Source organism: Pan paniscus, chromosome 2 (genome assembly GCF_029289425.2).
Source record: "Pan paniscus chromosome 2, NHGRI_mPanPan1-v2.0_pri, whole genome shotgun sequence".
NCBI classification, from domain to species: Eukaryota; Metazoa; Chordata; class Mammalia; order Primates; family Hominidae; genus Pan; species Pan paniscus.
This window is the reverse complement of record NC_085926.1, coordinates 144,319,371-144,332,678: the sequence shown is the minus strand read 5'-3', so window position 1 is coordinate 144,332,678 and position 13,308 is coordinate 144,319,371. Positions and strand designations below refer to the sequence as shown.

At 37.1% G+C, this 13,308-nt stretch overlaps 1 protein-coding gene across 6 annotated transcripts in view; it reads left to right on the top strand.

The window, feature by feature from the left end:
- Positions 1-13,308, top strand: part of PLSCR2 (phospholipid scramblase 2) — an 81,412-nt gene that overhangs the window by 45,585 nt on the left and 22,519 nt on the right. For all 6 annotated transcript variants that reach the window (XR_008624902.1, XM_063602969.1, XM_003826498.4 and 3 more), the window contains 2 exons: positions 1,072-1,233; positions 8,634-8,697. Coding sequence is in view for 5 of the 6 variants with exons in the window: in XM_063602969.1 (XP_063459039.1) it covers positions 1,072-1,233; positions 8,634-8,663 (192 nt within the window). In the remaining variant the exon portion in view is untranslated. The remainder of the gene's footprint in view (positions 1-1,071; positions 1,234-8,633; positions 8,698-13,308) is intronic.

Sequence of the window (13,308 nt, the reverse complement as noted above, 5' to 3'; positions counted from 1 at the left end):
TCCATAGCAATCACAGTTTTATATTAGACATTTATTTCACTTTTTAAAAAGAACCTTTTCACCAACACTCTAAAATGAATCAAATGTTTTCAGTTTCCCTACATTTATCTAGATGGTCACAACCAGAGGCAATGGCTTCAAAGGGTGTTGCTGACACATGTGACCTGTATATGTAGGTCATTATTTATATTTCTGATCCTGTGTTCAAATTTGAAAATGACATTCCTGACTTGGGTTGACATAACTCTTACATGTAGTTTGGTGAATGTTAGTTATATTCCGCCACTACCTGACCATCTGGTGAGGTGTTTTTGTCTGAGCACACACTTTTCAATGCTATATAATGACCCTCAGTTTTCCTCAGCAGAATTTTTACAACCTTTATTTTTTTTCACAAAAATGGAAAAGTTTTACATTGGAGATCTTTTCTACCTATTCTTTTTTTATTCTTCACACCCCACTAGTTAGCTGGTCTTGCCCACACCCTTGACTTGAGGCATCCCATCAAGTTACTTACTGGTTGCTTTTCTTCACTCAAACTGTCTTCTTTTCTAGGCTCTTAGCATTTTATGTTTTCCTACTGACAGCGGGGGTAGTGAGGCCTCTCTTCATATTTAAACATTCAGCTGTGTAAACTCTCTGTGCACCTCTAAAAAGCAGAAGTCTAATAGGAGTTTCATTTATTTCCTTCCTGATGGCTTCTAGAAATTATATCAAAGAAATACTTCAAATTTATATCCCTTTCTGCTTAAATTTTGTTTGGGTTAAATTCAAATAAATAAAACATATATTAATGTCTATCTTAATATAAAGTAGAAAATGTTAAAAATTTCAGTAGAACTACTTTTATGTAAGTTTTCTACACAATAAAACAGTTTTTTAAATGTATCTATAAATATACAGGAGCCTATATGCATCTAATATAACATATTAACTGTATACTCATAATTATGTATGGTGCATAAATGTAATATAATATTTGCTTCCTTTTACTCCAGTGTTAAAAGTAATTTTGCTGTAAGTTTTCTAGAACTTTTTAAGTTTTTTTTTTTTTTTTTTTTTGCAATTTAGATTACATCTCTTGATGAACAAATTGTGGTTGGCAGGATTTCTAAGCACTGGTCTGGGTTTTTAAGAGAGGCATTTACAGATGCTGACAACTTTGGGATCCAATTCCCTAGAGACCTTGATGTTAAAATGAAAGCCGTGATGATTGGTGCCTGTTTCCTCATTGTAAGTCTATTCCTGCTAATCTTGGTGACAGATGGCTTCTCTAGAATCATTCTGAAATAATTCAATAAATTATACATTTTAAGATTACCATTTAAAGTGTAAAGGTTTTATAAAATGTTCTCATTTAATCCCAGCACTGAAATTCTATTTGATTCTGATACTCTGGATTTATAGGTGGTTAGTTTACGTCTGAAGAGTCTACACACTTTCAAATGGCAAGAGAATAACTTTATATGCTAAGGAGAAGCTCTGGTTTGGAGTAGGGTTATTAAAAAATCAAATATGTTATTAGGAGAAAAATGTGAAGCTAGTCTTACATGGAATAAAACTCAGTGAAACACAGAAATTTCATCCTAACTCATTAAATGAAAACATCTAACATGGGATTATAAAGTGCAATAAGAGTATACATTCAATCAAGCCTCTAGAGCTAACTATCAATTTACAGGAAATACATGGGTAAAGCAGTGATTCTGAATGTATATTTATATTAGAATTATCTAGAAACTTTTTTAAAACCCTCAAGTATCAGGCCATTCCCCACTTCAACTAAACAAGAAGCTCAGAGTCAGAAGTTTGTGTAGTGCCCCAGATGATACGAACATGCAGCCAAAGTTGAGGTTTATGGAAACAGAGAAATGGTCTTCAACCTTAGCTACACAGTAGAAACACCTGGGTAACTTTCAAACTCCTCATGTCCATCCAAATTTATTAAACCAAAATCTCTGGAGTTGGGATGAAGACTTCAAGCTGTTTAAAGCTCCCAGGTGATTCCAATATGCAATCAAGGTTTGACACACCAGATAGAGATCTTAAACATTAATTTGGTGAAATAATCAGAAAACCTTAACAGATAATATACAGCAAAAAGGACCCAGCTGCTTCAACAAGTAAATGGCAATGAAAATAATGGGATAAAGATTAAACAGGGGAAGCTGATGAAGATGGCTGAATAGAAGGCTCTGAGAATTATCCCCATTGCAGGAATTCCAAATTGAACAACTGTCCACACAACAGAAAGCAATTTCATAAGAACTGAAAATCAGTCAAATGATCATTGTACCTAGTTTAAAGATCACATTAAAAAAAGAGCCACTGAGGAGTACCTAGTTTAAAGATCACATTAAAAAAAGAGGCACTGAGGAGGGTAGGAAAGACAGTCTTGAATCACCTAAATCACTCCTCCCCCATACCCGGCAGTGGCTTTCTGGTGGAGAGAGAAAATCTGTGTGGTTGGGGGAGGGAGAACACAGTGATTGTGGGACTTTGCATTGGAACTCTGTGCTTCCCTGTCATAACAGAAAGTAACAAGTGGCATGGCTCTCATGGAGACAGCATATAAACCAGCCTTAGCCAGAGGGGCATTGCCCATCCCAGCATTCAGAACCTGAGTTCTGGCAAACCTCGCTACCATGAGCTAAAGTGCTCTAGGGTTCTAAATAAACTTGAAAGGCACTCTAAGTCACAAGGACCACAATTCCAGGGCAACTCCCAGTGCTGTGCTGGGCATGGAGCCTCTGGACTTATGGTGTATATAACCTAGTGAGACACCAGCCAGGGCAGCCCAAGGAGTGCTTGCATCACCCCTTCCCCAACTCCAGGCAGCACAGCTTGCAGCTCCAGTAGAGACTCCTTCCATCTTCATGAGGAGAGAGGAGAGAGTAAAGAGGTCTTTTTCTTGCAACTTGGATACCACCCCCCTACAGTAGAATAGGACATTAAACAGAGTCCTGAGGCCCCCATTCGAGGCCCTAGCACCCAGACAATGTTTCTAAAGACACTGCTGGCCAGAAGGGAACCTGCTGCCTTGAAGAGAAGGACCCAGTCCTGCTAGGATTTATCACCTGCTGACTAAAGAGCCCTTGGGTCCTAATGTCTGTCCTATTGATAGCCAGGCAGTACTTGCCATGGGCATTAGGGGAAACTCTGAGACATGCTTGCTTCAGGTGTGGCCCAGCACATTCCCAGCTGTGGCAGATATGGGGAGATAACCCTCCTACTTGAGGAAAGGAGAGGGAAGAGGAGAGAAGATTTTGTCTTGCAGCTTGTATACCAGCTTGGCCACAGTGGGAGAGAACATCAAGTGGGCTCTAGAGTCCATGTTCCAGGCCGTGGCTCCTGGATGGCATTTATGGACCTGTGCTGGGCCAGGGGGGAGTCCGCTGCCATGAAGGGAGATATTCAGGACTGGCATAATTCACCACAAGCTGACCGAAGAGCACTTGGGCCTTGAGTGAGCATCAGTGAACATAAGTATAAGCTAGGTAATACTTAACATCAATGGTAGCTAAACAGTATGTATTATGGGCCTGGGGTGGTGGTGGCCAATGAGAAAGACACTTTTTCTTAAGGAAGTGGAAGAAAAGCATGGGAAGATTTTTTCGTTGCAACTTGGGTTCTAGCTCAGCCACAGAATAGAGCAGCAAGTAGATTCCTAAGGTTCCCAACTCTGGGCCCAGGCTCCTGGACAGTATCTCTGGACCTACCCAGGACCATGAGGGAACTTGATGCCCTGAAAGGAAGGATACAATCGTGACTGGATTTGACACTTGCCAATAGTAGAGCTCTTGGGACTTGAGTGAACATAGGTGGTAGCCAGATAGTGGTCATTGCAGGACTTAGACAAATCCAGTGCTGTGCTGGCTTTGAGTCTGACCCAGTTCAGTTCTAGTGGTGGTGGTCACAGGGGTTTTTGTGTCACCCTTCCCCCAGATCTAGGCAGCTCAGCACAGAGACGCTCCTTGTTGGGGGAAAGTCAGGGAAGAGAACAAGAGTCTGCCTGGTATTGCAGGGAATGCTTCTGGATTTTACCCAAGACTGCCAAGGGATTACCTCTATGAGTCTCCAAGAGCCACAGCATTACTAGGCTTGGGGTATCCACTAAAGTATATGTGGCTGCAGTAACCAAAAACTTAGATCAAAACACCCAAGTTCTTTTGAATACCTGGAAAGCCTTCCCAAGAAGGACAGGTACAAACAAGCCCAGACTGCAAAGACTGCAATAAACACCTAACTCTTCAATGCCCAAACATGAATAAACATCCACAAACATCAAGACCATCCGGGAAAACATGACCTCACCAAATGAACTAAATAAGGCACCAGGGACCAATCACAGGGAGGCAGAGATATGTGAACTTATGGACAGAGAATTCAAAACATAAGTTAACACAGAGGGGGAATTCAGAATCCTATCCGATAACTTTAACAGATAGATTGAAATAGCTAAAAAGAAACAAGCAGAAATTCTGGAGTTGAATAATGCAATTGATGTAATGAAGAATGCATCAGAGTCTCTAAACAGTAGAGCTGATGGAGCAGAATAAATAATGAGTGGGCTTAAAGACAGGATATTTGAAAATAGACAGAGGAGACAAAAATAAAAAATAAAAAACAATGAAGCTTGCCTGCAAGATCCAGAAAACAGCCTCAAAAGGGCAAATCTAAGAGTTATTTGTCCTAAAGAGGAGGTAGAGAAAGAGACAAGGGTAGAAAGTTTATTCAAGGGGATAATAACAGAGAACTTTTCAAACCTGGAGAAAGATATAAATATTCAAATACAAGAAGGTTAAAGAACTCCAAGCATATTTAACCCAAAGAAAACTACCTCAAGGCATTTTGTATTCAAACTCCCAAATGTTAATGATAAAGAAAGGATCCTAAAAGCAGCAAGAGAAAAAAAAATAACATAAAAGCAAGATCCAATACATCTGGCAGCAGACTTCTCAGGTCAGAAGAGAGTGGCTTGGCATATTTAAAGTGCTGAAGGAAAAAAAAAGTTGATCATAGAATAGTATATCCAACAAAATTATCTTTTGAACATGAAGGAGAAATACAGATTTTCCAGGCAAACAAAAGCTGAGGAATTTCATTAATACCAGACCTGTCCTACAAGAAATACTAAAGGGAGTTCTTCAATCTGAAAGCAGATGTTAATGAGCAACAAGAAATCATCTGAAGGTGCAAAACTCACTGGTAATAGTAAGTACACAGATAAACACAGAATATTATAACACTGTGATTGTAGTGTGCAAACTACTCATATGCTAAGTAGAAAGACTAGAAGATGAGCCTATTTAAAAACTGCAACAACTCTTAAAGACATAGTATAATAACATAAATAGAAACAACAACAAATTGTAAAATGGGACAATGAAATTAAAGTGTAGATTTTTTATTACTTTTCTCTTTGTTTGTTTGTTCATGCAATCAGTGTTAAGTTTCCATGAGTTTAAAATAGTGGGTTGTAGGATATTATCTGCCAGCCTCAGAGTAATCTTAAATCAAAAACGTAGAAAAGATACATACAGAATCAAAAGCAAGAAATTAAAACACTCCACCAGAGAAAATCCCTTTCTCTAAAAGGATGACAGGAAGGAAGGAAAGAAGGAAGAGAAGATCACAAAAATAACCAGAAAACAAAATAACAAAATGACAGGAGTAAGTCCTTGCTTATCAATAATGGCATTGAATATAAATGGACTAAACTCTCCAATCAAAAGACATAGAATGATTGAATGGAAAAAAAAAACAAGACCCAACCTACCTGTTGCCCTCAAGAAACACACTTCACCTCTAAAGACATGCATAGACTGAAAATAAAAAGATGGAAAAAAATTCCATGAAAATGAAGAGCAGGACTAGCTATACTTATACTAGACAATACATATTTCAAGGCAAAAACTGTAAAAAGAGGCAACAAAGTCATTATGTAATGATACAGGGGTCAATTTTGCAAGAAGATGTAACAATTGTAAATATATATGCACCCAATACTGGAGCACCCAGATATAGAAAGCAAATATTATTAGAGGTAAAGGGAGAAATAGACCCCAATACAATAACAGCTGGAGACTTCAACACCCTACTTTTCAGCATTGGACAGATCTTCCAGACAGAAAATCAACAATAAACATCAAATTGAATCTGCACTATAAACCAAATGGACCCAATAGATATTTTCAGAACAGTTAATCCAACGTTTATAGAATACACATTCATCTCATTAGCATATGGCTCATTCTCAAGGATAAACTATATGTTAGGCCACAAAAAAAGTCTTAAAGATTCTTTAAAAATATGAAATTATATTAAATATCTCCTCTGACCACAATGGAATAAAACTAGAAATCAATAACAAGAGGAACTTTGGAAACTATACAAACACATGGAAATTAAACAATATGCTCCTAAATTACCAGTGGGTAAATGAAGAAACCAAGAAGGAAATTAACAAGTTAATTGAAACAAATGGTAATGGAAACAGAACATACCAAAAGCCATGGGATACAGCAAAAGCAGTACTAAGAAGAAAGTTTATAGCATTAAGCCCCCATATCAAAAAAGTAGAAAAAAGTTCAAATAAATAACCTAACAACGAATCTTAAAGTGTTAGAAAAACAAGAGCAAATTGAACTCAAAATTAGTTCAAGAAAAGAAATAATAAAGTTCAGAGCAAAAATAAATAAATAAAATTGAAATAAAAAAATACAAAAAGATCAACAAGTAAAAATTGGTTTTTTGGAAAGATAAACAAAATCAACAAACCTTTAGCCTGACCAACTAAGAAAACAGAGAGAAGACCCAAATAAATAACATCAGAGATGAAAAAGGAGATGCTTTAATTGATACTGCAGAAATTCAAAGGATCGTTAAAGACTACTGTCAGCAACTGTATGCCAATAAGCTGGAAAACCTAAAAGAAATGGATAAATTTCTAGACACATATTGTCTACCAAGATTGAACCATGAAAAAATCTAAAACCTGAACAGTCAATAAGTAATAAGATCAAAGCCATAATAAAAAGTCTCCCAGCAAAGAAAAGCCCAAGACCCAATGGCTTCAGTGCTGAATTTTACCAAACATTTAAAGAATGAATACCAATCCTACTCAAGCTACTGAAAAATAGAGGGGGGAGGAATACGTGCAAACTTATTCTATGAGGCCAGTATTTCTCTGATACCAAAACCAAACAAAGACATATTTAAAAAAGAAAACTACAGGTTAATATGCCTGATGAACATTGATCCAAAAATCCTTAACAAAATACTAGCAAGTCAAAATCAACAATACATCAAAAAGATAATTCATCATGAGTGAGTGGGATTTATCACAGAGAAGCAAAAAGGGTTCAACATACATTTTGGATATAGCCACTTATCAGGTACATGGTTTGCAAATATTTTCCCCCAATCCATGGGCTGTCTCCTTACTGTGTTTATTGCTTCCTTTGCTGTGCAAAAGCTTGTTAACTTGAGGCAATTCCCTTTGTCTCTTTTTGCTTTTGCTGTCTGTGCTTTTTAGGTCATATCCAAGAAATCATTTCTCAAACCAATATCATGGAGATTTCCCCTATATTTTCTTCTAGTCATTTTACAGTACAGGTTTTACATTTAAGTCTTTAATCCATTTTAATTTTACTTTTGTATATGGTGTGAAATGAGGGTCAAAATCCATTCTTCTGTATATATATTTGGTCTTCAAAACACCATTATTTAAGGGTACTGTCCTTTCCTCATTGTGTGGTGGTGGTACCTTTGTCAAAAATCAATTGATTACAAATGTTTGGGTTTATTTCTGTGCTTTCCTTCCTGTTTCATTGGTCAGTGTGTCTCTTTCTATGCCAGTACGAAGCTGTTTTGATTACTATATCTTTGTAATATATTTTGAAATAAGGTAGTATGATGCCTCCAGCTTTGTTTCTCTTGCTAAAGATTGTTTGGCTATTTGGGGTCTTTTGTGATTCCATACAAATTTTATGATTATTTTTTCTATATCTGTGAAAAATTCACTGGTATTTTGAGAGAGATGACATTGAATCTGTAGTTCCCTTTCAGTAGTATGGACATCTTGGCAATATTAATTATTCTAATCCAGAAACACAGAATATCTTTCCATTTATTTGTGCCTTTTTCAGTTTGTCTTACAGTTTTCAGTATACAGAATGTTTGCCTTTTTGGTTAAATGTATTCCTTAGTATTTAATATTTTTCGATGCTGTTGTAAATGGAATTGTTTTCTTAATTTGTTGTACATGGAATGAATTCAAATTACAAGAAGAGTTATATTACTAGAGAAGGACTGCAAAACATTAAATAAGAAAGATTGAAAAAGGATGATTTCAGGAGGATAAAAGTGACATTTACAGAAATTGCCATAGGATTAATTAAATTAATGCAGGTGTCAATAAATAAATAGGATTATAGGATTTAATTTCTATTAAAATAGATAGCTGAAGGTAGAGATCTTATACCTGTAGACTTTTCTCACATTACTTATTATAGTTAATTTTTCTTATTTAACAGACAATTAACTGTGTTTCATCAGATCCCTTAGCATTTCTGCATCTGATCTCTGTTTGGTTTCTGAGAATTCATTTCTGTATTTTTGTTTTTATCCAGGACTACATGTTTTTTGAAAGAACTAGGTAATGACTGGACTGTCAGAGTGTGGGAGTGGATTAATGTAAGTCTCCTCAGAAAATTTGAAGTCTGTGTTGATTAGGATTATCTAAAAGAAAAATTCAGTGTTTTTTTCTTTTCTTTATTTAAATTATTTACACCTGTGTGAGTTAAGCTGTGATGCTTGTAGCTCTGAGTATATAATTTCACTTTTCAAATTCTAATATTTATTTTATTTATAACTGGGTTATAAATGTTTTATATACTTTATTAGATTATTCCTTGTATATATGGGGAAAAGAATATAGGAATTTTTAAATTTAGATACAAAACTTCCTTTGAAAGACTACTTGAATTATAGTCTGGGTTTCCATTTTATAAGCAAAAATTAAAGCCTTATTAAAGGAGTCTTAATGTATCATTATATTTTATTTTTTAAAGCTAGTTATAATTTATTTTATGTAAAAATTAATATGCAAATACTGTGTACTCAGAAAACAACTTAAAAATTGACACAATTTCAGTTTCTTTTACCATGCTAAATATTTAATATGCATATTCTCAAGCAAAAGTAAATGTGAATTTTTTTTGTTTTTGAGATGGAGTCTAGCTCTGTCACCCAGGTTGGAGTATTTTTTAATCTTCAGAAAAGCACACTATATTTACCTTCTCCTATCAGCTAACCTAGTACTATAAATAAGGTTTTCATAATGACTACATGATAAATTAGCAATTTTTTATGGTTTTCAGTAAATAAAGAAAGACATGACTGTGTGAGTCTATCCAAAAGACAGACTCATTCTAAAATTTGGTATTGTTATCACTTTTGAAGTTGTTTATTACCACATGGAATGGTTAGCTCCTGTATTCTATCATTCCCAGAATATGTTAGTTACAAGATTAATCAGGTGTAAATGAAATAAAAAATATGTGTATCTTTACAAAGCATACTTCATTAGTGGTCTTAGGTTATTTTATGCCAAAAATCAAATTCCTAAAGTAAAATTTATTGATATAGTTTTTGAATATTTTATTTTTGTTATAAAAAAAAACTGGATAACCCATTCAGGTGGCATTATGATCCTACACGTTTACCTCCTTTAAAATCACCTTTAAGGAGGAGGTTCCAAGATGGCCGAATAGGAACAGCTGCAGTCTACAGCTCCCAGCATGAGCAACCCAGAAGATGGATGATTTCAGCTTTTCCAACTGAGCAAATGGCACACCAGGAGATTACATCCCACACCTGTCTCAGAGGGTCCCATGCCCATGGAGCCTCGCTTGCTGCTAGCACAGCAGTCTGAGATCAAACTGCAAGGTGGCAGCGAGGCTGGGGAAAGGGCGTCTGCCATTGCTGAGGCTTGAGTAGGTAAACAAAGCAGCCAAGAAGCTCAAACTGGGTGGAGCCCACTGCAGCTCAAGGAGCCCCATCTGCCTCTGTAGACTCCACCTCTGGAAGCAGGGAATAGCTGAAGAAAAGGCAGCAGAAACTTTTGTGGATTTAAATGTCCCTGTCTGACAGCTTTGAAGAGAGTAGTTGTTCTCCCAGCACAGAGTTTGAGATCTGAGAATGGACAGACTGCCTCCTCAAGTAGGTCCCTGACCCCTGAGTAGCCCAACTGGGAGGCGCCTCCCAGTAGGGGCCAATTGACACCTTATATAGCCAGGGACCCCTCTGAGAAGAAGCTTCCAGAGGAAGGATCAGGCAGCAACATTTGCCATTCTGAAATATTTGCTGTTCTGCAGCCTCCACTGGTGATACCCAGGCAAACAGGGTCTGGAGTGGACTTCGAGCAAACTCCAACAGACCTGCAGGTAAAGGTCCTGACTGTTAGAAGGAAAACTAACAAACAGAAAGGACATCCACACCAAAACCCCATCTGTACGTCACCATCATCAAAGACCAAGGGTAGATAAAACCACAAAGATGGGAAGAAACCAGAGCAGAAAAGCTGAAAATTCTAGAAATCAGAGGGCCTCTTCTCCTCCAAAGGAATGCAGCTCCTCGCCAGCAATGGAACAAAGCTGGACGGGGAATGACTTTGACAAGTTGAGAGAAGAAGGCTTCAGATAATCGGTAATAACAAACTTCTCCGAGCTAAAGGAGGATGTTCGAACCCATCGGAAAGAAGCTAAAAACTTTGAAAAAAGATTAGATGAATGGCTAACTAGAATAAACAGCATAGAGAAGACCTTACATAACCTGATAGAGTTGAAAACCATGGCACAAGAACTACGTGATGCATGCACACAGTACCCAATTTGATCAAGTAGAAGAAAGGGTATCAGTGATTGAAGATCAAATGAATGAAATGAAGAGAGAAGAGAAGTTTAGAGAAAAAGAGCAAAAAGAAATGAACAAAGCCTCCAAGAAATATGGGGCTATGTGAAAAGACCAAATCCACGTCTGATTGGTGTACCAATCAGAAAGTGACGGGGAGAATGGAACCAAGTTGGAAAACACACTTCAGGATATTATCCAGGAGTACTTCCCCAACCTAGCAAGGCAGGCCAGCATTCAAATTCAGGAAATACAGAGAATGCCACAAAGATACTCCTCGAGAGGAGCAACTCCAAGACACATAGTTGTCAGGTTCACCAAAGTTGAAATGAAGGAAAAAATGTTAAGGGCAGCCAGAGAGAAAGGTCGGGTTACCCACAAAGGGAAGCCCATCAGACTACCAGCGGATCTCTCGGCAGAAACTCTACAAGCCAGAAGAGAGTGGGGGCCAATATTCAACATTCTTAAAGAAAAGAATTTTCAACCCAGTATTTCATATCCAGCCAAATTAAGCTTCATAAGTGAAGTAGAAATAAAATACTTTACAGACAAGAAAATGCTGAGAGATTTTGTCACCACCAGGCCTGCCTTACAAGAGCTCCTGAAGGAAGCACTAAACATTGAAAGGAACAACCGGTACCAGCCACTGCAAAAACATGCCAAATTGTAAAGACCATTGATACTAGGAAGAAACTGTATCAACTAATGAGCAAAATAACCAGCTAACATCATAATGACAGGTTCAAATTCACACATAACAATATTAACCTTAAATGTAAATGGGCTAAATGCTCCAATTAAAAGACACAGACTGGCAAATTGGATAAAGAGTCAAGACCCATCAGTATGCTGTATTCAGGAGACCCATCTCACATACAGAGACACACATAGGCTCAAAATAAAGGGATGCAGGAAGATCTACCAAGCAAATGGAAAACAAAAAAAAAGCAGGGTTTGCAATCCTAGACTCTGATAAAACAGACTTTAAACCAACAAAGATCAAAAGAGACAAAGAAGGCCATTACATAATGGTAAAGGGATCCATTCAACAAGAAGAGCTAACTATCCTAAATATATATGCATCCAATACAGGAGAATCCAGATTCATAAAGCAAGTCCTTAGAGACCTACAAAGAGACTTAGACTCCCACACAATAATAGTGGGAGACTTTAACACCCCACTGTCAACATTAGACAGATCAAGGAGACAGAAAGTTAACAAAGATGTCCAGGAATTGAACTCAGCTCTGCACCAAGCAGACCTGATAGACATCTACAGAACTCTCCACCCCAGATCAACAGAGTATACTTTCTTCTCAGCACCACATCACACTTATTCCAAAATTGACCACATAGTTGGAAGTAAAGCACTCCTCAGCAAATGTAAAAGAACAGAAATTATAACAAACTGTCTCTCAGACCACAGTGCAATCAAACTAGAACTAAGGATTAAGAAACTCACTCAAAACTGCTCAATTATATGGAAACTGGACAACCTGCTCCTGAATGACTACTGGGTACATAACGAAATAAAGGCAGAAATAAAGATGTTCTTTGAAACCAATGAGAACAAAGACACAACATACTAGAATCTCTGGGACACATTTAATGCAGTGGGTAGAGGGAAATTTATAGCACTAAATGCCCACAAGAGAAAGCAGGAAAGATCTAAAATTGACACCCTAACATCACAATTAAAAGAACTAGAGAAGCAAAAGCAAACACATTCAAAAGCTAACAGAAGGCAAGAAATAACTAAGATCAGAGCAGAAGTGAAGGAGATAGAGACACAAAAAACCCTTCAAAAAAATTAATGAATCCAGGAGGTGGATTTTTGAAAAAATCAACAAAATTGATAGATGACTACCAAGACTAATAAAGAAGAAAAGAGAGAAGAATCAAATAGATGCAATAAAAAATGATAAAGGGGATATCACCACTGATCCCACAGAAATACAAACTACCATCAGAGAATACTATAAACACCTCTATGCAAATAAACTAGAAAATCTACAAGAAATGGATAAATTCCTGGACACAAACACCCTCCTAAGACTAAACCAGGAAGAAGTTGAATCCCCGAATAGACCAATAACAGGTTCTGAAATTGAAGCAATAATTAATAGCCTACCAACCAAAAAAAGTCCAGGACCAGATTCACAGCCGAAGTCTACCAGACGTACAAAGAGGAGCTGGTACCATTCCTTTTGAAACTATTGCAATCAATAGAAAAAGAGGGAATCCTCCCTAACCCATTTTATGAGGCCAGCATCATCCTGATACCAAAGCCTGGCAGAGACACAACAAAAAAAGAGAATTTTAGACCAATATCCCTGATGAACATCAGTGCAAAAATCCTCAATGAAATACTGGCAAACCAAATCCAGCAGCACA